The 27,537-nt window shown below is 47.0% G+C and overlaps 2 protein-coding genes across 2 annotated transcripts in view; both read right to left on the reverse strand.

The window, feature by feature from the left end:
- LOC115501668 (multidrug and toxin extrusion protein 2-like) overlaps positions 1-23,042 on the reverse strand; it is a 59,387-nt gene extending 36,345 nt beyond the window's left edge. The window contains exons 1-7 of the mRNA XM_032591204.1: positions 22,946-23,042; positions 16,383-16,451; positions 13,265-13,413; positions 12,433-12,475; positions 11,827-11,871; positions 9,545-9,642; positions 7,848-7,945 (exon numbers count right to left, since the gene is read on the reverse strand). Coding sequence (XP_032447095.1) covers positions 7,848-7,945; positions 9,545-9,642; positions 11,827-11,871; positions 12,433-12,475; positions 13,265-13,413; positions 16,383-16,451; positions 22,946-23,032 — 589 coding nt within the window. The 5' untranslated portion in view covers positions 23,033-23,042. The remainder of the gene's footprint in view (positions 1-7,847; positions 7,946-9,544; positions 9,643-11,826; positions 11,872-12,432; positions 12,476-13,264; positions 13,414-16,382; positions 16,452-22,945) is intronic.
- A 2,017-nt stretch (positions 23,043-25,059) lies between these two features.
- The window catches only part of LOC115501729 (multidrug and toxin extrusion protein 1-like), a 30,287-nt gene continuing 27,809 nt past the window's right edge, over positions 25,060-27,537 (reverse strand). The window contains exon 16 of the mRNA XM_030296888.1: positions 25,060-25,940. Within this exon, the coding sequence (XP_030152748.1) occupies positions 25,738-25,940 (203 nt within the window). The 3' untranslated portion in view covers positions 25,060-25,737. The remainder of the gene's footprint in view (positions 25,941-27,537) is intronic.

The raw sequence follows: 27,537 nt of genomic DNA on the forward strand, positions 1-27,537 counted from the left end.
TGAAGGGGGTGTGTGAATGTCCTGTTTTCCTCCCTCTTCCTTCCTACTAACTGGAACATAGTAGCATCTTGGTCCATGAAGTGACCTTGGGAGTGGAAACTATATACCGTGGAGAAGTAAGAGAAAAAGAGCCTGGAACCAGGACTTCTATTAACCTATATAATACCCCTTATGGGTAGATATAACACCATGGCATAGAGCTTAGCCAGCAGATCCACCTTTGTGCTAAGAAAAGAATGCTGGGGGGGGCGCCTGGGTGGCTCAGTCGGTTGAGCGTCCGACTTCGGCTTAGGTCATGATCTCACAGTCTGTGGGTTCGAGCCCCGTGTAGGGCTCTGTGCTGACAGCTCGGAGCCTGGAGCCTGCTTCCGATCCTGTGTCTCCCTCCCTCTCTGCCCCTCCCCCACTCTCACTTTGTCTCACTCTGTCTCTCAGAAATAAATAAATGTAAAAAAAAAAAAATAAGAAAAGAAAAGAAATGCTGGGGGCACCTGGGTGGCTCAGTCGGTTAAGCATCTGACTTTGGCTCCGGTCATGATCTCATGGTTTGTGAGTTTTGAGCCCCATGTCGGGCTCGGTGCTGACAGCTCGGAGCCTGGAGCCTGCTTCAGATTCTGTGTCTCCCTCTCTCTCTGCCCCTCTCCCACGTGCTCGCTCTCTCTCTCTCTCTCAAAAATAAACATTAAAAAAAAAGAAAGAAAGGAAAAGAAAGGATGCTGCAGCCCTGTGCTTCGAAGGATGTGTGGCAGTTGAACCCTGGGTGGGATTCTGGCCCTCCCTCCAGATGGCCCCACCTTTGTGAGCTCAACCAGTAGTGCCAGCCCTGCACGTGACTGTGACACTGCAGACAGACATCACAGCCCTAGACAACTACCGCTGAATTTCTTGCAGGTGAGAGAAAAAAGAAACTCCCACGTTTTTAAAGACACTGTTATTTGGTTTTCCTGTTATTCACAGCAGAATGAAATCCCAACTAAAACAAACACCATCTTTAATCTTTAATTCCTTTGTTTTTTAAGTGGCAGAAGGAAAAGAAAATGTTAACCCATGAAACCTGGTATTGTAAATTATGGTGTTACGTTATTCTCTATACTTTCTCTGAACTTTTAAATATTCAGTATTTTGTGAATATTCAGTTATTCTCTGAACTTTTAAACATTCAGTAATTTGTGGGCCGCCTGGGTGACTCAGTAGGTTACGCGTCCGACTTCAGAGTAAGTCACAATCTCACGGTTCGTGGATTCGAGCCCCGTGTCGGGCTCTGTGCTGACAGCTCGGGGCCTGGAGCCTGCTTTGGATTCTGGGTCTCCCTCTCTCTCTGCCCCTCCCCCACTCTCACTTTGTCTCACTCTGTCTCTCAGAAATAAATGAAAAAAAAAAATCTTTTTTTAAAAAAAAGAAAAGAAAAGAATGCTGGGGGTGCCTGGGTGGCTCAGTCGGTTAAGCATCTGACTTTGGCTCCGGTCATGATCTCATGGTTTGTGAGTTTCAAGCCCCATGTCGGGCTCTGTGCTGACAGCTCGGGGCCTGGAGCCTGCTTCGGATTCTGGGTCTCCCTCTCTCTCTGCCCCTCCCCCACTCGCGATCTGTCTCTCTGTCTCAAAAATAAATAAACGTTCAAAAATATGTATTCGGTAATTTGTGACTTAGTGCTATAGCCACAGGGCCAAAATCACAAGATACAGAATCCAATCAGAAGCCATTTAAATTTGTGTTCCAGTTACCGGGAAGGACATCAAAGGGCTACGGAATCTAATCAGTGATAAAGGTGGAGGATCTGATAACAGAACTACGTAATGAGGCAAAGCTTTGAACCTAATCGAATGGCACGACGGGAAGTGTTCTTACAGACAGAGGGGCGAAGAAATGTAAAGAAAAAAGGAAATACAAGAGCTGAGCAAGCCAAGAAACCCGAGATACTCAACACCATCTGCCATCAGGGAAACGGAAGTCAAAATCCCAAGCCACCTCTTCCTACCTTTTTTTTTTATTTATTTTTATTTTTTCAACGTTTATTTATTTTTGGGACAGAGAGAGACAGAGCATGAACGGGGGAGGGGCAGAGAGAGAGGGAGACACAGAATCGGAAACAGGCTCCAGGCTCCGAGCCATCAGCCCAGAGCCCGACGCGGGGCTCGAACTCATGGACCGCGAGATCGTGACCTGGCTGAAGTCGGACGCTTAACCGACTGCGCCACCCAGGCGCCCCACCTCTTCCTACCTAATAGGATAGCTAGAATTAAAAAATAATAATAAAATAAAAAGAGAAATAAATTAAGTGCTGGTATGGATGTGGTGGGAATGTAAAATCATGTAGCCAGTTTGGAAAACAGTCGGGCAATTCTGCAGATGGTTAATCACAGAATTACCATACGACCTAGTAATCCCACTCCTACTTATTTATCAAAAAGAACTGAAAGATATAGCCACACAAAAACTTGTGCATGAGTGTGGACAGTAACATTACTGAAAATAGCCAAAAAGTAGAACCCAAATACCCATTAAGTGTTCAATGGATAAGTAAAACATGGTATCTCCATGATACCATGTATGACCGAATATGATTCACCTGTGAAAAGAAATGGAAATACTGATACAAGCTACAACATGGATGAGCCTTGAAAATATCAGGCTAAGTGAAATAAACCAGTCACAGAGGACCACATATTGTGCGGTTTAAGTTCTGTGAAATGTTCAGAACAGGCAAATCCATTCACAGGAAGTAGATTAAAGGCTGCCAGAAAGATAATATACACATCTAAGAACTCAACAAACTGCGAGTGAGATCAACTCAATGAGATCCACAGCAAGACACATTATAACCATGTTGTCAAAGACAAAGAATTTTTTAAGGCAGCAGGAGAGAAGTGACTCATCACGTACAAGGAATCCTCAAGACGATTAACCTACAGTTTCTCATCAGAAACCATGGAGGCCATAAGGCAGCGGAATGACATATTTAAATTGCTGAAAGAGGGGTGCCTTGGTGGCTCAGTTTGCTTAAGCATCTGACTCATCGTTTTGGCTCAGATCATGATCCCAGGGTTGTGGGATCGAGCCCTGCATTGGAGCCTGCTTAAGTTTCTCTCTTTCCCGCTCTCTCTGCCCCTCCCCTACTCACATGAGAGTGTGCATGTGCTCTCAATCAATCAATCGCCAAAAGAAAATAACTGTCAACCGAGACTTCTGTATCTGATGAAAATGTCCTTAAAAAATGAAGCAGAAATTAAAATACACCCAGTTAAACAAAAGCTGAGGAATTTTGTTACTACCAGACCTACCCTAAAAGACATGTTAAAGGGAGTCCTTCCGGTTGAAATGAAAGGAAGCCAGAGAGTAACTCAAAAGTTGTGTGAACAAACAGAGGTCTCCAGTAAAGGTAACTACGTGCACAAATATAAAGACCAGTATGATTACTGTAGGTTTGCTCTGTAACTCCGTGATTTATCGCCTCCATAATTCAAAGGACAAATGCATAGAAAAGAATTACGAACCTCTGTTACTGAGCACATGTGAATAAAGAGGTCGTCAGTGAAACAACAACATAAAGGGGTGGTGGAGAGAGCTGGATAGGAGTAGCATTTTGGGATGCTACTTAAGTTAAGGTGGTATCCATTCAAACAGGGTTGTTATAAATTTAAGATATTAAATATAATCTCCATGGTAACAATGAAGGAAAAAATCTAAATTACCTGAACAAAGGAAATGAGAATAGAATCAAAACAGTTCCCTAACAAAAAAAAAAAAAAAAAAAATCAACTAAACCCCAAAGAAGGCAGTACAGAAGGAAATGAAACACAAAAAAGGTCTAAGACAAACAGACAGCAAATAATAAAATGGCAAAGTCTGCCCTTAGCAGTAATTATTTTAAATGTAAACAGATTAAATTCTCCAATAAAAAGGCAGATACTGACCAAATGGACTAAAAACCACGATCTAACTATATGCTGTCTATAGGAGCCTCACTTCGGTACAGAAAAGTGACTCAGAAAGCAACAAATAGGCTGAAAGAAAGAGGATTAAAAAATATATTCTAGGGGCGCCTGGGTGGCTCAGTCGGTTAAGCGGCCGACTTCAGCTCAGGTCATGATCTCGCGGTCCGTGAGTTCGAGCCCCGCGTCAGGCTCTGGGCTGATGGCTCAGAGCCTGGAGCCTGCTTCCGATTCTGTGTCTCCCTCTCTCTCTGCCCCTCCCCCGTTCATGCTCTGTCTCTCTCTGTCTCAAAAAAAATAAATAAACATTAAAAAAAAATTAAAAAAAAAATATATAGATTCTATATCAGTAGTAACCCAAAGAGAACTGGGGTAGGAGCCCAAAGAGAGCTGGGGTGGCTAGACTAAGATTAGACAAAATAACTTTAAGTCCAAATCTATTACAAAAGACAAAAGGACATTATATACGTGTGTGTGTTTACTATTTACTTTTGAGACACAGAGAGAGAGAGGGAGAAAGCATGAGTGGGGGAGAGGCAGAGAGGGAGGGAGCAGGATCTGAAGCAGGATCTGCAGAGCCCTATGCTGGGCTCAAACTCACGAACCGCGAGATCATGACCCGAGCCGAACTTGGGACGCTTAACCGACTGAGCCAGCCAGGTGCCCCTGAAGGACATGATACATTGATGAGACAGTCAGTTTATCAAGAAGACACAACAATGATAAACAGGGCGGGGGCCAAACAACACAGCCCCATAAAATACAAAGCAAACATTTACACAACTAGAGAATTAGACAGTTCCACAAAATACTTGGAGACTCCAGTACTATTTTCGGTAATGAATGGAACACGCAGACAGAGATCACTAAGGAAAGAGAGGACTTAAAACAACACTATACACCAGACTTGTACAGAGCTCTCCAACCCAACATCAGCAATACTCTTCTCAAGTGCACACGGGACATTCTCCAGGTCAGCCCGTGTGTTAGGTCACAAAACAAGTTTAGAGTCATTTGGGAAGACTGATCTCATACGAAGTATCTTCTCCAACCACAACAGAATAAGGATAAAACCAGTAACAGAAGGAAATCCAAAAAATTCATATACATGAAAAATTAAACTTTTTTTTAAATATTTTATTTATTTTTGAGAGAGAGAGAGAGAAGAATGCAAGCAGGGGAGGGGCAGAAAGAGGGGGAGACACAGAATCCGAAGCAGGCTCCAGGCCCCGAGCTGTCCGCACAGAGCCCGACGCGGGGCTCGAACCCACGAACCGTGAGATCATGACCTGAGCTGAAGTTGGATGCTCAACCGACTGAGCCACCCAGGTGCCCCAAATTAAACACACTCTTAAACAAAACACAAGGGACAATTTAAAAAACAACTCTGAAGGGGCACCTGCGTGGCTTAGTTTGTTAAGTGTCACATTCTTGGTTTCGGCTCAGATCATGATGTCACACACAGTTCATGAGTTTGAGTCCCACATCAGGCGTCAGGCTCTCCAGTGACAGTGCGGAGCCGCCTTTGAATTCTCTCTCTCTCCTGCTCTCTCTGCCCTTCCTCCTGCTCTCACCCTAAATAAACAAACTTTATTAAAAAATGTAGCAAAAGTTCAACTAAAAAAAAACACCACACTGAAACAAAAGAAAACCAATACACAACCCACCACACTAGATGAAGTGAAGGAGTACTCAAAGGGACATTTATAACTGTAAATGCCTACATTACAAAAGAAAAAAGCTCTCAAATGGATAAAATTAATTTTACGCGTTGAGGAGACGGAAAAAGAGCAAATTAAACCCAAAGCTAGAACAACATAAAAATGAAGATTAAAGCAGAAATAAATGAAGTAGAGAATGGAAAAATAACAAGAGAGAACCAGAAAACCAAAAACTGATTCTTTGAAAAAATAAAACAAAAACAAAAACAAATGAAAAGAGATCAACGAAATTGACAAAACTTTAGCTAAACTGACCAAGAGAAAAAGAACAAAGGCTCAAATAACTAAAATCAAAAATAACAGTGGGGATGTTACTACCAACCTCACTTTAATAAAAAATATAAGAGAGTTCTAGGAACAACTGTATAGCAACAAATCAAATAACTAGACGAAATGACAAAATTCCTAGAAAGACACAAATTACCTCAAGTGACCGAACACAAAGAGAAAATCTCAACAAACCTTTAATAAGAGACTGAACAGGCAATCAGAATTTCCCAACAAAGTCCAAGACCTTACGGCTTCACCGGTGAATTAAAGCAAATATTTGAAGAACTGACACCAATTCTCCTCAAACTTCCAAAACACAGAAGAGAAATAATGGTACCAAACCCACAGCCTCGTTCTGAGGCCAGCATCACCTCGACACCAAAGCCAGATTAAGACAACACAAGAAAAGAAAATCACAGGGGCGCCTGGGTGGCGCAGTCGGTTAAGCGTCCGACTTCAGCCAGGTCACAATCTCGCGGTCCGTGAGTTCGAGCCCCGCGTCGGGCTCTGGGCTGATGGCTCAGAGCCTGGAGCCTGTTTCCGATTCTGTGTTTCCCTCTCTCTCTGCCCCTCCCCCGTTTATGCTCTGTCTCTCTCTGTCCCAAAAATAAATAAACGTTGAAAAAAAAAAAAATTAAAAAAAAAAAAAAAAGAAAAGAAAATCACAGAACAATATCCCTTATGAATATAAATGTAAAAATCCTTAACAAAATGCTGGCAAACCACACCCAACAACATATTTAATGATCACACACAGTGACCAAATGGGATTTATCCCAAGAACACACGAGATGATTAACATCAATCAATGCAATACACCACATTAATAAAATGGAAGAAAAAACAAAGAGTGATCATCTCAGTTAATGCAGGAAAAAAAAAAGTCCAATATCCTTTTATAAACAAAAACACTCGACAAACTAGGAATAGGGCAAACTTTCTCAACCTGACAAAGGGCTTCTATGAAAAACTCACATATGTCATATCAATGGCTAAAGTCTGAAAACTTTACCCCTAAAATCAGAAACAAGACAAAGATGTTCACTTTTGCTACTTCTATTCAACATTGCACTAGAGGTTGTAGTCAGAGCGATTAATCAAGAAAAGAAATTAAGAGGCATCAAAACCGGGAAGGAAGAAGTAAAATTATCTCTATTCGCACATGGTATGATCTTATATACAGAATCACCCAGAGTCAACCAGAAAGCCTTCGGAGCTAATGAATGACTTCAGCAAAGTTTCAAGGTACAAGATCAACGGAAAGTAGATTGGAGGTTACTGGGGGTCTAGAGGGAGAAAAAATGGGCAGTGACTGCTTAACTGGTACAGAATTTCTGTTTGGGGTGATAAAAATGTTTTAGAACTGGATTGTGGTGATGGTTACCAAACACTGTGAATGTATTTAAGGGCACTTAAAATGGTTAAAATAGCAAGTTTTATGTTACATACATTTTACCACAATTTAAAAAATTAGAAAACAAATCTATTTTACTAAACTTACAAATGCATGTTACACTATTTAAGGGAATTTAGCTAAACTGTAAGTGGTACTATTATTTAAGAACTCAATCTGTTCACCTGAGTCGACAAGATATCAATCAAACTGTGTTTTAATACAGCAGGATGATTTGCAAAGAAAAATTTAGATTTTTGTATCTGCAATTTTAATTCCTTAAATATCAATTCTTAAACCCAACAGCTGCCAACCGTTTTCTATGACCAAAAGCTGCCTTTATGGACATTTAAAAAAAAAAAACTCATAGTGACCTATAATTTTTATATTTTCAGTATACAAATATTTTCCTTAATTTTTTTAATTTTCCAGAAAGATTAAAAAAAAACTCTCTGGGGGAAAAATATCCAAACACCCGAATTACATCCTTCTGAATAACAAATATCATAATGTAAATCAAAGTTCTCATACCTCCCCAGGTATCGACGTGGATTTTTTTCCACCACATGTACAGGAGAAGGAGAGCAGACAGGAGGAACTGGGAAGTGGTGTTTGCCCAGGCAGATCCTCTGAAGGAGAGAAAGTGATCATTACCTGGGAGTATATTCTGTCCAAATATAAATAAACAGAATACCCCTGACAAGCTTTTGCTCTGTTTTAAGAATTACAGTTATTAGAAAAGCCTAGAACTTGTAGACTATCTTTTAATGATTTAAATACACTGTCCACTTATAACTGACTTGTTTTCTTTCCACCAACAATTTTGTGGAAGAGCCAAATGTTACTGTTCATCACCAGAAAAATAAAAGGACATACACACTTGTCACTGTCCTTGGTCCTAACAGCCCGAAATAACCTAGCAGACAAATTCTTAAATGTAGTCAGCTACATACAATATCAAAAACAACTACTGTGCTCAAAATACTGGTCTAAGGTTCACAGTTATTTCCCAGGATTATAATAAATTTGTTTTCAATTACAAGACAACCTTAGAGCATCTTAGATGACATTTTATCACCACAAATTAAATGATGCCCCATCCTGGCACAGGGAGCCCAGAACCCTGCTTGCTTCCTATTTTTTCATTTTAATCTTCCGACCAATCCTCACACTGTATCACTTATTAACCCATTCCTATGTGTTCTTCTCCTCTTTTCCAACTATCCAAACTGTCCTCCGTACACCTGTTCAAGAAACTTCTACGAGATGGTCTGTGAGGTGCACCTGCAGAGGAAAGCCGGACAAACCGGGTGCCAATCAGGTGTTTATGTGGGTTGATGTCACCAGCTCTCAGACCTGCCTGCCGACTCGTGCTCCCGGCCCCCCCCCTCCATGGTCAAAGCCTCTGGCTTTTCCGGCAGAAGATGTTACAAACCTTTTTTCATTGATTATTCTTATAGTCCACCTCTCTACTACCCATCACTTAATGACTTATATACAAACGTACAAATGTACAAATACGTGTGTGTGTGTATATATACACACACGTGTATTACTGCAACTAACAGAACTAAATTTCCATCACTACCTGGTACCCACATTAATATGTGTACACACGAAGTCTCATGAAAAGACCTCCATACACTATTTTCTATTCTATCTCATTTTACTACATCTCATTCATAATGTATCTCGAGTGCTCGTGTGACCACGTCGGCCCACGTGAAGGGGGCTGGAGCTGGGCCAGCGCACCAGACGGTTCAAGTCAGGGATGGATCGACAGCATGGTGCCTACTGGCGGGAGGTCCAAACTGACGCTGCCTTCCTCGTGGGACCCTCCGACTCTCCAGCTTCACAGAGACGGAACTGGCTTGATTTCTTACAACTGAGAGCTAGTGGGAGATCCCAACAGTCCTCTGCCCCCTCCTGCCTTTGCTCAGGTCTGGCATCTCAGTCTTCACGGGCTGCAGCGACGCCCTCTCACACTAACTCCACCGGACAGGCAGGTGTCAGCTCACAACGTCACCTCTTCCACAACATTCTCCCCCTGCTGACGCCCGCACTCCTCCTCACAGCCTGGGCTGACTGCCCCCCCCAGGTGCTCCAGGACACCAGCCCCCACCCCATGGGGATTCCCTCCCAGGCCGCTTCACCCCCCCATATCCCAGCCCCCAGGGCCGCGGCCAGCAGACACTCAGCACTTGGGGAACGAACGGGTCACAACTTACACCACTCCGAGGTCCAGGGCATAGAGCAGGAGGGCATTCATGCCCACATTGATCACGTTTGCTGCAATCCCAGTGATCACTTGAGGCATGATGATGCCCTAAAATCCCCAAACAGGAAAACAAATAGCATTTTCAAAAGCTGATCGGTTATGGGGTGTGACGTAATGGGAAGCATATATACTGGTCTCTGCCCCCACCCCACCCCACCCCCGCTTCCTGGCACGGAGCTCCTAACTCCCCTAGAACTTCTCAGTGGCAGGGGCACGAGGCGGATCCTTTGTTCTAATACTTGGTCTTCAACCCAGGTTCTTGACACAGAGTTCCTAAATCCTTTGGAATTTCTTGGGTGACAAGGGTGCCTTTTGTCCTAATGTCTCTGGGTGGGCTCCTGGATGGGAGCTGCTCACCAGAACAACCAAGCCATGGTTGTTAGGAGCTTGACATTTTCAGCCCTTCGCTCATTTTCGGGAGAGGGGAGGGGGGCTGGGAATAGAGGAAGTGATCAATCCCGCCTACGTGAGGGAGCCTCCCCTGAAACCGCAGAAGCACAGGGTTCAGACAGCCTCCAGGCTGTGAACACGAGGACGTGCTGTGAAAATTCCGGACCCTGTCCCACACACCTTGCCATCTGGGTGTTCGGCCTGCGTTCTTTGCCACACCCTTTTGTAATAAACCGGCAAATCGTAAGCAAACTCTTCGTGAGTCCTGGGAGTCGCTCTAAAAAATTAACGGAACCAGGCTGGCGGTCGTGGAAACCTCCAACCTGCAGCCGATCAGTCAGAAGCACAGGGGGCAACCTGGGCACCGGAAGGTGGGGGGAGGGGAGCCTCGAGGGACCGAGCCCTTTAACCTGTGGGAGGTCCCTGAAACTCTGGGCAGAGCGCGTTAGGGTCGAGTTAAAAGGCAGGACATACAACTTCTTTAGCCGGGCTGCGTGGGGATGTTTCCACTCCTCTGGTGAGCGGAGGATGTGGTCTCGTGAGAACAGTTAAGACTCTTGCAGCAGGAAGAGTGAGTTTTCCTAAAGAGGTGGTCAGCCGAACACTCAGAGGTACACAGGCAAGGGTTCTGAATGACAGCACGGTCACAGAGGACGTCGACGGCCACGGTCAGAGCCGCTGGCCACATCTCCCCCACTGGTGCAGCTGCGAGCCCGGCCAACTAGAAGTTTCTAAAAGCTTTTGAATGACCCTCTGGGCCATCGTTTCTATCACAGTAACACAGAGAGAAGAGAAGGGATGACTGCATGGACAGCAAATCGGTGCATGGCACGAGGTGTCCCAGGAAGACCCCATGGGAGACACTCAGGCCGAGTTACCTAACTTCCGTCCAGGGCCAAGGTGAAGGTTCATGAGGTCACCTCACACGAAGCACCCAGCAGGGCCTGGTCCCTAGCAGGTATGTGGTGGACATTCACCCCCATTATTTACGGGGCCGCATTCCTCACTTCTCGTGTGTCTCTTGCCTACTCTACGCTAGTCCTCAGGTAAACATTTTCTTGAAGACTCTACATTTGGGGCGCCCGGGTGGTTCAGTCTGTTGAGCGTCTGACTCTCGGTTTTGGCTCAGGGAATGATCCTGGGGTCATGAGATTGAGCCCCATGTTGGTTTTGGGCGCTGACAGCGTGGAGCCTACTTGGGATTCTCTCTCTCCCCTCTCCCTCTGCCCCTCTCCTGCTCACACTCTCTCTTAAGACAGATAAACTTACAAAAAAAAAAAAAAAGAGTCTACATTTTTTTTTAAAAAACAGTTGGCCACCATCAAAGTAGAGCGGCTTCTGTGGATAAAAGTTACATGAAGGCAAGCGGGCGGCTCACGTAAGAGGGACCGGGGACACAGAGAGGCAGAGCTCCCCCTCAGCTCTGCCCTTAGCCTTCCCCTCCGTGTCCCTTGTCCCTCTGGTTCCTGGGGGCGCCGTAAACCCCACAGAACTCTGCAGCCTCTTCCTCTAAAGCACAGGCACCAGAGCCGGGCCTGAGGTCAGACCCAAAGCCAGCAGGCAGCCCACAGAGGAGGGAAGGGGTGCAGTGTTGTGGGTGTTGTGGGAGGCAGGGGCTGCAGGGTAAAACAAGAGGTGGGCACAGGAATCTGACAGACTGAGACGGGCATCTCTCCTGAGCTGGACAAAATCCATTTACAAGACCTCAGGTCTCCCAAACAAGGAGCTCTGGGTAAAATTCCAGGGAAATAAAACTGTGAATGACTTTCACGGAGAACTCCCTAAGAATATCTACTAGACGTTTCAGGGACCACGGAGTAAAAAGATCCAAAGGCTCTATACCTGACTTTGTAAATATCTTGTCTGCAGCTGGAACAGGAATGCTGCCTAGGAGATAAAACAGAAAAACACCTCTTGTTAACATGAAGGCATAATTCCGACAGTTTCTGACAGTTCTGTTTCTCAAGAAGGTATTTCCTCCTGATGCGACCTCAAAATCAGAGACCCAGACCCATGCGGATCAAATGCTAGGATGCTGTTTGGAATTTTCCGGAGAGGACCCTCAGACCTCGAACTGGCCGAATCTGCGAACGGCTCACTACCTTGACGTCTGAATGGCTCTGAGAGTGCCAGCTGGCAGTACTTTCCCCAATCCCAGAGGGGTCCCAGAAACATCTTAATTAATCTGCAGTCAAAAGCACCCACAGAATAAGGACAGAAAGCTCTTCCCCCTCATCGGTGTGTGTATTACGTTCAAGCTGTTGGATATCAAAGTGGTACAAGTGCTGAGAAGCAGTAAGGATGGGATGACAGGTCCCAGAAATACACACTGAACTTACACGGGAACAGGACTATGATAAAATAAACAGAAAGAGGGGAGGCACAGGCATGACACTATTCATGAGCTGCTTGGGGCGTCCCAGGACACAAAATATCCTCGACACTTACAGGAAGAGCAGGAATGAAAATCATCACATAAATCTGGGCTATCCTGAAATAAACAACAAACAGCCTTCAGTTAATATTCAAACAATTGCTGCCGTACTTCTTCAAATTGAATCCACATGGTTCCTAAAAATTAAACATAATTTACACGGGAGAAATTTAATACCACTCTGAAAAGGCTTTTTCCACAACCCAGATTAACACTATGTTAGGCTTGCTACGTGTCTGCTTTTACAGGGAAGTCTGACTTTACATCTTTCAGCTCATTCTTAGCAGAAAAGATGGAATGAACAGAGCAAAATGAACTAAAAGTCGGGCAAAGTTCAGAAACGTTTTGGGTCAGGACTGTAGCTGTACCTCACACTGAAGCAAGACGAACAGTGTTCTAGAAAAGAGAGATGCCTCCTTGCATCCCGTGATCCCGTGTATCCTGAAGACAAATTCCAGAGTTTGCTGGAATTGTAGGTTAAAAAAAAAACCCAACTCTAAGAACTCTAAGCAACTATATTGCTCCTTTGCTTCTGGGAGGGAAAAAATCCTCTGCGTATTTACAAAACACCAGGAAAGTAGACCGGGGCCAAGGGTATTAACATTCTCATCCTGTATCTTCACTCTGGGCAGGACGTCAGGTTACTGTGTCACGCTCTGTCACTCTGTGTCACTCTGTGCCAGCTGGTCCCTGCCAGCCTTAATACCCTGTGATCCACAAGTCACAGCTTCCATTCTCCACGGGGGTTCAAGTCCAGGTAATTGACCAAAACGTCAACGAAGGTTAAGACGACCAGACGGTCACTTACGCTGAACCTGGGGTTCTGACATTAGAGACGCTGCTGACCTGGAGACTTCGGGGTCTTGTTTTAAGAGCAGGAGGATACGCTCCGTATTGATGAAGACGGCCCAGCAAGGAAAGCAACACAGCATCAAGATGAGGATTCCTCTTTGGAGTATGATCCCCACGCGTTTTAGGTTCTTGCCTCCGAAGGACTGGAGAAAACAAACGCAGTGATAAAGAGGGCCACCGTGTACCGGGCCGAGGCCTGGACCGCCGGCATCGCAAACGGCTCCCCAAGGGAGAGCACCCTGCTGGCCACCCATGCAGCCGGACGGCTGTTGTTCCCCGCTCCCAACATCTGAGCCAAGGGCACCAAGGGCATTTTAAACATGCCCCGGGACGAGGAGTCTCCTGTCTCTGGGAACAGGGACAGTTAGACATGGAGGGCACTGACGGCAGAGAGCAGGGCTTCAAAGGTGCAAGAAGAAGCAGGCGCGGGTTAGAGCCTGCCGGATTCGCTCAGCAAGTATTTCTTGAACTCTTACTATGTGCCACACGCATTTGGGACCCGGGAACTAACTCAGCAGTGAACAAAGCAGGCAGAAGTCCCTGCCATCATGGAGCTGACTTTCTAGAAGGAAAGGGAGACAGACGATAAACAGAAATAACTAAGATCTAGAGTGCATTCTCTAGAATGGCAGTAATGCTTGGAGAAAAAGACATCAGGGAAGGGGGACAGACCCTTGGGGGAGGAGCACGATGTTTACATGGCGGATGGCCTCCCGGAGAAGGGGATTTCTGGCAAACACATGCGGGGGCTGAGAGAATGAGCCAGGCAGACGTCTGGGAGGCCCAGCAGGGCAGCCTGTGGGGCTGGAAGCCCGGTGGGGACAAGCAGAGGGCTCAGCGGCCTCCACAGTCAGACGGGGTCACAGGAGAGTTGCGAGCAGAGAAACGACATCACCTGATGTTTAAGTGTGACGAGAGCACAAAAGGCAGAAATGAGGGGCAGCCACGTGGCCAGAGCACAGAGCGGAGAGCAGGCCACGGGAGGGCAGGGCAGGCCCGGTCCCCCCAGTGGCCTTGGCCGAGTCAAGGCTTCTCAGAGCTTTTCTCATGCTCCCTTTCCTTCAAGTACCCTGAATGACTGTCTCTTTCTCAAAAGCAAAAAGGAGTCTAACCTAAAGTGCCTTGAAAGAGTCAGTGGAAACAAATTAAAAACAATGGCCGTACAAAGGACATAGAATATTGTGCAAACATTAAAAGGGAATGTGTCCACCTACTTCATTCAATGTGTTCTCCAAAACACATGGTTTAATGGCAGGAAAAAGTAATAAGACCATGTAGATGTTAGAATGGTGTAAGTGTCCATATTTGGAAATATTTGGAGGATATTCACCAGTTAATAAAGATAACTCAGAAGGGTTAACCTTTAGTGATTTTTCCTCCATCTTTTTCAAATACGTTTCTAGATAACCGAAAGTTTCTAGATGGTGCTTGACCTTTACAATCTTTTTTAAAGGCTATTTAAAATCCAAGAAACAATGTGCTATTACAGAAATACGTTTACTAATACGGAAAGATGTCCACTGTATATGGGTGGGTGGGGAAACAAAGATCTAGTCTTTTTCTTTTTTTAACTATATGAATAAAAATAACTGAAATGGTAACAAAAAAGGGACAAAATAACTATTTTAAAATAAAATTTCAGGGGCTCCTGGGTGGCTCAGTCACTTAAGCGTCTGACTTCAACTCAGGTCATGATCTCGCAGTTCGTGAGTTCGAGCCCCGCATCGGACTCTGTGCTGACAGCTCAGAGCCTGGAGCCCGCTTCAGATTCTGGGTCTCCCTCGCTCTCTGCCCCTCCCCTGCTCATGCTGTCTCTCTCCCTCTCTCTCAAAAATAAATAAGCATTAAAAAAATTTTCTAATGATTAAAAAAATAAATAAAATTTTCACATTCTCTACCATGCCAATCCAGAGCTACATTTAGTCCTTAGAGCCACATTTAGCTTAGCCTATAAAAACTATCCCAGGACACCCTCACGCACCAACAGCTGAGGAGCTGAGTCCAACAGCTCAGGATATAACACATATGCTCAGGGCCACTCCTTCCTTGGGATATAACCCTGTCCCCACTCTCCCAGGCAGTGGGTTTGAAGGCAGGACTCATCTATGACACATCCACCTACCCATCTAGCCATCATTCGTCTGTCCACCTCATCTATCTACCATCCATCCCTCTAGCCATCTACCCATCCATCCATCTGTCCAACCATCCATCTACCATCCATCCATCCCTCCACCCACCCACCCGTCTATCCAGCATCCATCTATAAACCCATCCACCCACCACCCAACCGTCTATCCGTCCATCCGTCGTCATCTACCCATCCCTGCTTGCTTCTCTGCTTTCCTCTCACTCATTTGACAGATTTCCAGGGTACCCACTACATAGCAAGCACGATGCTGAGCCACAGGGATTCAAAGACTGAATGGGATTATAGCCTTTCTCCCCAAGCAGCTCAGATTCTACCAGGGAAACCGCTATGGTTGTAAACCAGGTGGGTGAGATGGAAGACAGAGCCAGGAGAGAAAGGCCGGGACCAGAATCGGACTCTCCTCTGACTGCGTTAGCACACCAACCCAGAGTTCCCAGTCCTGTGACAGGCAACGAGGACAGAGGGGTGTGAGCGGACTCTCCGCTAACGTAAGGAGACAGAAGATAAAGAAGGATTCTGGCTTCAGTGGAGGGTCGTGTGTTCTTGAGAGAGACAACCCAAGAGGAGAAACAGTTCAAGGAGGAAAGCCGGATGGTATTAGCTCTGGTTGAGCTGAGTGTGATGTCCGGGACGTGACCGACATTCAAGTGCGGCCCTCAGGACAGAGACGTGGGCGGGAGACGGAGCTGAGCGTCTTCAACAGCAGGTGAGGGAGTACAGTGTCAGGGTGGGAGAGACCAGACCGGAGACAGAAAGGAAAGCACAGCCCCTGAGCACAATTATAAAGCCCACTTGGCTTACATCTACAGCCATCAGCAGCACAGTGTTTGACAAATAAAAGGCAACAAAAGCCAAAGAGGGAAGAGTCGCCTACCTGGCCTCCAACAGGAAAGGTAAGTGACTAAATACAAACATAAATTAAAAAAAAAAAAATCGTGCGTGGGGGAGGGTGGTCCTCACCTGAGACATCAGCGTGTCACAAGCCGAGGCCAAGCCAGTTCCAACTGAAATCCCAATAACGTTCACCACCTGCAAGGAATGACAGGCAGCTGCAGCTGGAGGACCGGCCGGGCAGTCGCTGCCTAACAGCTCCCGCTAAGCCAAGGAGCCGTGACGGTTTATCTGGAAGGAGCAACCTGCAATCGTACACTTAAGACTTTGCACCTCACAGCAGATGGGCGTCCACGTCCATCCCTGGCGACTGTAAACAGAAACACAGCCTCCGACCAGAGGATCACGATCACTTCCACAATCACTGTCAACCGGGGTGGCTGACAACGTAGTTCTTCTTGAACAACACGGCGTGTGTTAACAATTTCCACATCAAAAAGTTAAGTTGCGGTTGATATCTAAAGGCAACGCCCCTGGTCTGCGATGTGCCTTTAAGAATGAGGACAGCAGGGGCGCCTGGGTGGCGCAGTCGGTTAAGCGTCCGATTTCAGCCAGGTCACGATCTCGCGGTCCGTGAGTTCGAGCCCCGCGTCGGGCTCTGGGCTGATGGCTCAGAGCCTGGAGCCTGCTTCCGATTCTGTGTCTCCCTCTCTCTCTGCCCCTCCCCCGTTCATGCTCTGTCTCTCTCTGTCCCAAAAATAAATAAACGTTGAAAAAAAAAAAAAAATTAAAAAAAAAAAAAAAAGAATGAGGACAGCAAACGTGTACTGAGCATACGCCACGTGCAGGCCCTGTCCCCAAACCCTCCCATACAGGGTTGTCGTGGGCACTGTGCCCGTTTTACGGGTCTCGGGAGCAAGTCACAGAAAGCTTAGGTCACTCAGATGGCGACCTGAAGCTGGGAAGTCTGGCCACAGGCTTGAACCCTGTGATGAGAAACAGGACTGGTTTTGTGTCGCCCTCGTGTCTGCACCTTACCCAGGGCCACTGACAATGAACCTGCAGGTTAAGGTCAGGGCCCAAGGAGCCATTTTGCAATTGCGGGGGCTGGGGAGAGCTGGAGACCCTCATTTTCATCCTGGGTCTCACGTTTAGCAGTGATGTCAATCCCAAGGTGGGTTCACTTCTTGGCTGCCCAAGATCATAAACTCTAGCCACCAGGGGTCAGTGACAGGCCACACACAGAGGGAGCAGCGGGAGGCTGGCGCCTTGTGTTCTCAATTCCAGCCCGGGACAGTGTCAGGGCCAAAGCTCCAAAACCCCTCAGCCTTCCAGGCAAAGAAAAGGAAGCCCAGCCGTCACTCTTCTTCTGTGGCCTCAAGTCTATCTCTGGGCCAAGTCCGCTGTCTGAGACTGCTTGGATGAAAGTCAAGGGCGTTGTGCTTTCCCCACACAATGACCACCTGTATATGGAGACGGTTCGAGACTTGCTGACGTATCTCTCGTAGCAAGTTGTCCGGGACACCATCTTCCACCTCAGGGTGTCCACGCCACTCCTCTGACTCAGTATCAGGAAAGGCCGTCCTTCCCCCGAACAGATGGCTCAGGGACATCTTGGGCACACTGTGAATTTCTGGAAACTACACGAGCTCAGGATGCTGGTAATTCTACCAGCTAATTATTTATCCTTCTGTACTGAAAGTATTTTTACAAACCAACTCAAATTCTTCATGAAACAAAACAAGGTGGGGTATAAATAAATGTTTGTGGCCGGGCAGGGGGGGGCAGGGGGGAGGGCAGGGGGCAGCTGGCTGGCTCAGTTGGTGGAGCACGCGACTCTTGGTCTCAGGGTCATATGTTCAAGCCCCATATTGGGAGTAAGAGATTCCTTCAAAAAAATAAAATAAAATAAAACCTAGGGGCGCCTGGGTGGCTCAGTCGGTTAAGCATCCAACTTCGGCTCAGGTCATGATCTCACAGTTCCGTGAGTTCGAGCCCCGAACGGGTTCTCTGCGGCCAATGTGGAGCCTGCTTCAGATCCTCTGTCCCCCCACGGCCCCCTCTGCCCTTCTCCCACTCACATGGGTGCACACGCTCTCTCTAAAAAATAAACGTTAAAAAATAATAAAATAAACCTTAAAAAAGTTCTTTTACTTAAAAAACAAACACTTTTGTAAATTCTCTCATTCTGCATACAGAATTTTTCATAAAGTAAAACATTTTTAACTGTATCTGGCTTTCATAAATAGTTTTCTTGAAATTGGGCCTACTCTCCTCCTACCAATTAGTTACAATTTAACGGCTGGTTAAAAGCACCGTCTTACCAGGCACTGCCCAAGGAAAGACAGACATAGACTCCCTTACCTAAAACCTTAGCTACAGAAATTCCTCTCTTTGCAACATACCAACCTTCCCACATACCCTTTTCAGGCCTATCTACGGAATTTGGGGCTTGTATTTGCTCTGTACCTATTTTTACTTCAAAAAGTAGGAACTCGGGGTGCCTGGGTGGCGCAGTCGGTTAAGCGTCCGACTTCAGCCAGGTCACGATCTCGCGGTCCGTGAGTTCGAGCCCCGCGTCGGGCTCTGGGCTGATGGCTCAGAGCCTGGAGCCTGTTTCCGATTCTGTGTCTCCCTCTCTCTCTGCCCCTCCCCCGTTCATGCTCTGTCTCTCTCTGTCCCAAAAATAAATAAACGTTGAAAAAAAAAATTTTTTTTTTTAAAAGTAGGAACTCTTTTTTATGCTCTCATCGGTGCATGATTTGCGGGAAAAACAGAGAGAAAGAAGGAAAGAAATTACTACAAACCTTCCATAAAATCTTAATTTTGTTTTCTCCCCCCAAGATACAGTTAAGATAGTTTTATTTAATTCCTTTTTTTTTTTTAAAATATTTATTGATTTTTTAGAGCGAGCAAGCACAGCAGGGGAGGGGCAAAGAGAGAGAGAGAGAGACACACACACAGAATCCAAAGCAGGCTCCAGGCTCTGAGCCGTCAGCACAGAGGCGGACCTGGGGCTCGAACTCCCGAACCGTGAGATCATGACCTGAGCCGAAGTGGGACGTTCAACCGACTGAGCCATCCAGGAGCCCCTAATTCTTTCTTTTTTTTTTTTCTAATGTTTATTTATTTTTGAGGGGACAGAGGATCTGAAGCAGGCTCTGTGCTGACAGCAGAGAGCCTGATGTGGGGCTCAAACTCATGACTCGGGAGATTATGACCTGAGCGGAAGTCGCACGCTCAACAGACTGAGCCACGCAGCCGCCCCTGGTTAAGACAGTTTTGCCGAAATAGTGAAAGGAGACATGGGGCCTGCACGTGTATCATCACAGAGCCTTCAACCCTCACCATGTTACAGCAGGGCCGCGTAGAAGACAAATTCAGGAGGCGCCTAGATGAGGACCCGCTCACAGCTCCCCTGAGCTCTGCATTTCCTGGAAATATCCACTCGGGGCAGATCTGTGCCAGGAACCAGGCGTGGCGAAAATTAATATGAGCTGGCCGGCCAAGGTGAGAGTATTCAGAGACAGAGACTGTGGCACAGCACGGAAGGGTGGGGCGGGGGGGGGGGGAGTGGTCTGGGAAAGTGTTCTGCAGATGCATGCCCCTAAGCTGCATCTAGAAGGATCCTCCCGAGCCTCACATGCAAGTCACAGAATGCAGGATCCAGAACGATCTGGGCAGTCAGGGCTGCAGAGTGAGAGAAGAGGGAGGGACCACAGCAAGACCCATGAGGTCAAAGGGCAGGTGGGGACTTGAGAGGGCTCCAGGGATAAAAGGTTGCCAGCAGGAAAGTAAAGTTTAACACTGTTACAGTGAAAAAAAAAAAAAACAACAACAACAACAAAACTGCTACCGTGGGCCCAAGCTGAGAGATGGCAATGTGCAGAGTGTGAGTCCTGAAGTGGATTTAGGGGGTTCCTGAAAGCCAGGGAGATGGAGGGAGGTGGGGTCCCCACACCCAAGAAGCTGAGCACTCAGGCCCTGGGGCGTTTGATGAACACAGAAGAAGCCATGCACCGGCCATCAGATACCATGGACATGAACCGTACAGGATGGTAAACCCGAAGGGACAGTCCGGAAATGGGCACTGCGAAAAGACAGGCTATTCAATCCAGGGGTGTCGGGAGCACTGGACAGCCACAGGCCAAAGCGTGACACTGGACCACTATCTTACGCCACACACACAAAAAAATAACTCAAAATGGATTCGAGACCTGAACGCAAGACCGGAAGCCATAAAACCCCTAGAAGAAAACACAGGCAGGGCAGTGAGCTCTCTTGGTCTTGGCGAGGACTCTGGTTTTGACACCAACAACAAAGGCAACAAAACCAAAAATAAATGAGTGGGACCACACCAAACTAAAAAGCGCCCGCACCCTGAAGGAAACCACCGACAAAGTGGAAAGCCAACCTACAGAATGGGAGAAGATATTTGCAAATCGTACACCTGATAAGGGGTTCACCTCCACAATATGTAAAGAACTCCTACAACTCACTAGCAAAAGAACCCCAAACAATCTAATTAAAACCTGGGCCGAGGATCTGAATAGGCATTTTTCCAAAGAAGACACACAAATGGCCAAAGGATACTGGAAAAGGTGCTTGACATCACTAATCGTCAGGGAAATGCAAATTAAAACCACCATGAACTAACCCCTGCGAGAGTATGTGACAGGAAATAACAAGTGTTGGAGGACACGTGGAGAAAAGGGAGCCCCTGTGCACTCTTGGAGGGAATGCAAACTGGTCCAGCCCCTCGGGGAAAACGGCATGAAGTCTCAAAAAATTAAAAACAGAACTACCATATGATCCAACAATCCCACTTCTGTGCATTTAACCAAAGAAAATGAAACAGGTAAATAAAATGTAAATAAAATGCGGCTTATGCACTGAATCTTAGTTGGTCCTAAAAGAGAAGAAAATCTTGCCATTGGTAACAATGTGGATGGACACTGAGGGCATTATACTAAGTCAAAGAAGTCAAACAGAGACAAATGCCTGTATAATCTCACTTACACGTGGAATCCAAACAAAGAAAAACTGAACTCATAGCAGATTGGTGATTGCCAAGGACGGGGGGGGGGGGGGGGGGGGGGGAAGCCCGAGGGGCTTGGTGGTAAAGGCCATCTAAAGATACAAAGTCCCGGTTACAAAGTACATAAAGTGTGAAAATGCAATGTACAGCATGGTGAATATAGTTAATAATACCGTATTTCATACTTGAAACTTGCTAAGAGAGTAAATCTTGAAAGATTTCATCACATAGAAAAAAAATCTGTGTATAGTGATAAGATTTTAACCAGATTTAATGTGATCAGTTCACAATACAAATACTGAATCATTACATTAGACACCTCAAACCAATTAAAGGTTGTGTGTCAATTACATCTCAGTAAAAAAAAAAATTATAATAAAAAGATTTTTTTAAGGGGGCGCCTGGGTGGCTCAGGCAGTTGAACATCTGCCTTTGGCTCGGGTCATGACCATCTCACGTTTGGTGAGTTCAAGTCCCACACAGGCTCGCTGCTGTCAGCACGGAACCTGCTTCGGGTCCTGTGTCCCCCTCTCTCTCTCAAACATTTAAGATACATACATAAACACGTAAATAAATAAAAATTTTAAAAAAATTTAAAGAGCACTGCAGAATAAATAAAGGTTTGGAAGCAGCGATAGGAAAAGGGAGATCCCAACTGCGGCCCCGTGGATAAACAGAAAGTGTCCCTTCAGGTTTCCAATAATAACCCACTGTTAATGTCGTTCACAGCAGACAGAATGATCAGGAGTACGACATATGCCAGGGCCACGGTGCTCTATGTGGGGGAGGAAGCAAGTTCATCCTTTCTGGAGGGGACACAGTTAACAGCCTGTAGGTAAAGCTTCTCTGCTTTCTTCACTCTTTCTAGAGACCCAATCTAAAATCTCAAAGGAAGTAGGAATATCCCTTAGCCTGAATTAGTTCACTCAGTAACAGACCTGTAAATAAAATATCTGAGTCCACATACTAAGGTCACTTCACCCACAAAGCTGAAAAGAGAAACTCTGGCGGTCCCGCCACGGTCTTAGAGCAGATACCGACCTCTGGTGGGGACGGAGGGGGAATTTTCTAAGGCTGGGAGAGACCACCTGCCAGCACCACCGGAACTATTTTCCACCTTCTCTGAAAGCCTGGATGGAGGGAGGCAACTTTCCGCTACATCACTAATAAAAACTCAGGGACGAAAGCCTTCAAAGGAGGTGTAATTTCAATCCGTGGCCCAAGGGAGACACTTTAGTACAAGCGGGAAATACTGCGCCCATAATGAATTGTGCAATTCAAACCGATGGCAGACAATCTACATGATCTCTAAGTTCTCCGGTTTAATTTTACAACAGGAAAAAAAAAAATGCCGTTTTGTTCCTGTGACCGTATTGTTGCTACAAATTCCTAGCAATCCCTGGCCGCCCTGGAATTGTATCATTGCTACAAATTCCCCGCAAGCCCGACCACCACGGGATGGTTGAAACAAGCTTCCCCGAGCAGTTTACGCGATCTCCTTTCAAATCTAGAGATAAGGCAAAAGGTACCCACGGGCCAAGCTCCGATAGTGTTAAGGGAAGATATCAGACATAATACAATGCAAATTCCGAGGCTTTACCGCGGGGCCGACCCCAATGTCAGTGTTTAAAAAAGAAAAGAAAAGAAAACCTACCGATACCGCGAGCGTAACGGCATCCAGCTCGACTTTGCCCAGATGCCCACAGAAGATGGAACTGACGACGCTAATCAGGAAGATCATCAACTGGGCCAGGAACTGCGAAAAAAGGAGGGAGAGCACGCGCTGACACCGGGCCCGCCCGCCCCGCCCGGGACCCGCTCGGGCCCCGCTCGGGGAGCGCGGGGCGAAGGCGCTGGGGGGCGCCCCGAGCCGGGGCCGCCGTCGGGGCGCGCACTCACCACGGAGCCCGCGAGCGCCGCCAGCGCGGCCGCCTCCCGCCGCGCGTCGGGCGGCAGCGCGCCCCGCAGGCTCCGCAGGCAGACGCGCCAGCGAGGGGCGTCGGGCGGCTCGGCGCTTTCCCGGGACGCGGCGGCGACGGCGGCTGCGGGGGGCTCCATGCCGGCGCGGGGACTGGCGCGCGGGAGGCGGCGGGCTGGGGGCGGCCCCCGCACGGCCCCGCCCCGCGCGCCCGCGGACCGCCCCCACCTGCGCACGCGGCCGGGGGTGGGGGTGGGGGTGGGGGTGGGGGTGGGGGAGGGGGAGGGGGAGGGGAAGGGCCGTACCCCGGGACGCCGGACCCACGGGCCAACCGTCACCGCCCGCACATCCCCGGGTGGGGTGTGGGGGGGTGGTGCTGGGGAGGCAGGACGGGGTCGGGGGCGCTGTGCGCTGACAAAGGAGACTGTAGCTTGCGAAGAGCGAAATGTGCTGCGGCGGGGGCGGAGAGGGCGAATTTCTAATTCCACCCACCGCACCCCCAGAGCACTGCGCCGGTTTTGCAGGTGAAGTCCCTCTCTCTCTGCCTCGGGTTACGGGTGTGTTAAAGTATTTACTCCCCTGGGGATGCGCTCCTCGCCTGCAACTTGGGCTGATGAGATAAGCCTCCGCATCCCTTCCCAGGGGCTCCTACCTGGTGAAGGGAAGGCCAGGCAGGGTGAGAACTCTTTAGAAGGCGAGGGTATCCAGGAGGGGTATCCACAGGGGAGGGAATGAAGAGGGTGCGTGTGTGGGCTTCCTAACGAAAGAGCTGGGAGAGGGGAGGTTGCCGGCGAAGGGGTGTGGGGGGGCATCCTTCAGGGCAGGCCTTTAATCTTGGTCCCAGTAAAGTGACTCTCCAAGAAGAGTAAAACACCGAGGGTGGAGATACCTTAAGGCGGCCCTGGGTGTTTTTTTACTCATAGTAGCCAACATTGTGATCTTGTCCATTATCTGTTCTTTGAGGGCAAAGGCCGTGCATAGCTCTTTGTATCCATCCCAAGTACACAGCGTTCTTAATTCTGAGTTAAAGTGTCCCCCTCCCCCCCAGGAAGGTTGAGTCCAAGTACAACTTGGTTACTACTTAATCCAAGGCCGCTACTGAAATCCTGACCACCCCCTCCACCCCAAAGGAATTAGCTAGGGTTGTTTGGATTTGCACAGCTCCAAAGACTTCCCCAATTATTCTCCAATGCTGGGGCAGAAGGGAGCATTCACCAAAACCTCATCCTTTTAAGACAAAAGCACGTGCGCACACAAACACACACACACACACACACACACACACACACACACACACACACACCCCTTCCTTGGATACGCCATGTTCACCACCTAAAGCTGGTGCCTTCATAAAGACAAAGACCCAAGCAGAAGATGAATGGGGCCCACCCAGGACCCCTTTCCTAGCCCCCTCTTTCCATTTCTGCTGCCTTCCAATCTTTAATCCCCTCTATCAACATAGGAAAAGGTCTGACTTCTTCCAGTTTGCCCAGAATAGCTCTTCAAGCCCTTTATTTCTCTCTCTGGGATGTCCACCCCTCTAGAAAAGTGAGGTGCTGCTTCTCAGTGGGGTCTTGGCCTACAGCTTCCTCTCTCCTGGTCTCTGCCAATCTTTCTCAGTCCGGACAGATTTTTAGACCATTCCTTAACAGGAAGCATGTTCATCAATGCCATCGGACTCCTCTCTTCTTAAACCTGTCTTCTCCTCTTTTGGTTTCTAAAGCACGTCCGCTGCCCACAGTGCCTGAGAGCTGGACCCCAAATGAATCTTAACAAATGCCATTTTCCCATTCAATAACCATAGAAGACACGAGGAAACATATGCTGTAAAATATATTTTAAATAATTAGATGCTAACAGTCCTTAAGCACTCGGTACATACGTTTGTATCTAAAGAAACAAAAGCAGAAGAAATATCAAAGTCACAGATGAATACCATCAGTACACAGTGGTCCTGGGTTGAGACAATGATGGATGAGGTATTATCAATCTCCTCATTCAAACATTGTCTTAGACTAGAACATAGTTTTTTTTTTTTTTTACCTTAGTTCCTTTTTTCATTAGAAAACATCATTTTGAACTCTCAATCCTTGAAAGCCATGGGCACAGTTGAACCACTTAACTGAAAACAAATTTCCACCACTTGGCCTGTGCATTACTTGCAAACTCAAAAGGTAGAACTACTTCACTAAAAACAAATTTCCACCGCTTGGCCTGTGCGTTACTTGTAAACTCACAAAGTAGAACTACTTAACTGAAAAATTTCCAACGCTTGGTCTGTGCGTTACTTGTAAACTCAAAAAGTAGAACTACTTAACTGAAAACAAATTTCCACCGCTTGGCCTGTGCATTACTTGTAAACTCACAAAGTAGAACTGCTTAACTGAAAACAAATTTCCACCGCTTGGCCTGTGCGTTACTTGTAAACTCACAAAGTAGAACTGCTTAACTGAAAACAAATTTCCACCGCTTGGCCGGTGCGTTACTTGTAAACTCAAAAAGTATCGCTCGACCTGACTCTCTCTTGCCTATCCCTCAACTCTGATATACACTCTCAGTAAAATCCCTAGGAGCAAGATTGAAATGACCCCCAGGAGCAGGAGCCCACGCCACAGCACCAACTGTCTCCCGGTCATCCTAGCGTCTTGGCTCATTTGCAGATCCAATGGAGTCTCGTCTCTTTGTACAACAGCTCTCCTTAACACTCTTCGCTGGTTCCTTGGGACCACCGCTGAAGGGAAAAAAGGAACTTAGTGAGCAGAGTAAAAGGATATTTTTTTTATTAGTATAAAAGATGTCCTATGTGTATGTTACTAGCCGGGGGAAAGTTTATTGAGGAAGCAGTTGCTGCCTTGGATACGCAAAAGAATACTATCTCAGAGTGCCTCTCCATTCACCGATCACAAACTCCGGAGCCTGCTATTGTGAGCTTAGGTCTACCAGGGAGCTCTGCCTCACCACAAGAACTAGAGGAATAAATACAGTGACCCTCTAGTTAAGATTCATAGGGCAAGTTTTCAAGGGGCCAACACTCCTCTAATTAACAGTTCAGAAGGAGAACAAGGCCAACGGAGGAGAAAAATCACCTAAGAGATCATTCAAGGCCATTCACAGAACTGAAGAGAGATGTGAATCTTCACATCAGGGGGCCTACTAAGCATCCAGCAAGGGTGTGACTCAGATGTAGATTCAGTCTTCCAATGCTTCAGAGTAGTCAGAATTCAGGAAAATATCCTAAAAGCTTCCCGAGACAAACGCAAAGGCAGTTGACAGGAAGAACCAAGAATAAGATGGGCATCCGACTTCTTAACCAGCATAGTGGATACTGGGATGTGCTGATGGCCCTTGGGAGTTGTGAGAGAAAAGCATTTCGAATAGAGTAATTCCAGCTCACTCTCACAAAATGCTTCCTCCATGCCAGGCACTGTTCTCGGCGCTTCACACGTATGAAACTCACGTAACTCTCACGACAGTGGTATGATGTAACTAGTATTATTACCCTTTTACAAATGGGAGATGATAGGAAACTTGGACCAACCATCCGCTGAAGACAATTATGAAAGCTGGATAAAACGAATGAAAAATATCATCTTGAAGGTATCAGAGTACTACCGAAGTAACAAAAAGTCACCAGGGCAAGATCTACGGGAAGCTGGAAACCCAGCAAAGCCAGCCAGCTTTGGGGGCCACTTTTGACCTGAGAGTTCTCCATCTGGACCTGAGCAATGCTTTTGGGGGGAGTTTAGTCCTCACCAAGGTAAACCCCTCTGGACTCTAGGCCGGATCTCAGGGGCTGTATCCAAGAATTCAGGAGGAACCAGAAGTAAACCAAGCCTCACCCTGGTTGCCTTCAAGTCAGCTGGGGGCTCCAGGAAGCTGTTTCTGAAATTGCCCTAGACTGCTGGTAACCCTAAGTGTTCGACAAAAGCAACGGAAAATCCTCCCTGAAGACAGACAGACATCACAGGCCTCAAGTTACTTCCACCGGCAATTTTCAAATACAAGATCTGGAACACAATCAAAGATAACCAGGCACACAGGGGACCAGACAACATGAACGAAAACTGGCAGGAACAACGGAATTGGCAGCTGGCTGTAATTCAGCCAGTCTGTGAACTCGGTTATAAAGAAGCGAGGAACTAGTGTGAGTACATGACTAACTGCCGAAGGATCTGGAAGTCTGGGGAGATTACAGATTTGACAGAGAGAAAAGTGATATACACACTTGCGTGATGGTCACCGGAAGCAACAGTTAAAACAACGATCCGTTTAAGGCCCATCTTTGCCTGGTGAATGGGGGAACCCTATAGACATAGACATACTGATGT

The sequence above is a fragment of the Lynx canadensis genome, chromosome E1 (genome assembly GCF_007474595.2).
Source record: "Lynx canadensis isolate LIC74 chromosome E1, mLynCan4.pri.v2, whole genome shotgun sequence".
NCBI lineage: Eukaryota > Metazoa > Chordata > Mammalia > Carnivora > Felidae > Lynx > Lynx canadensis.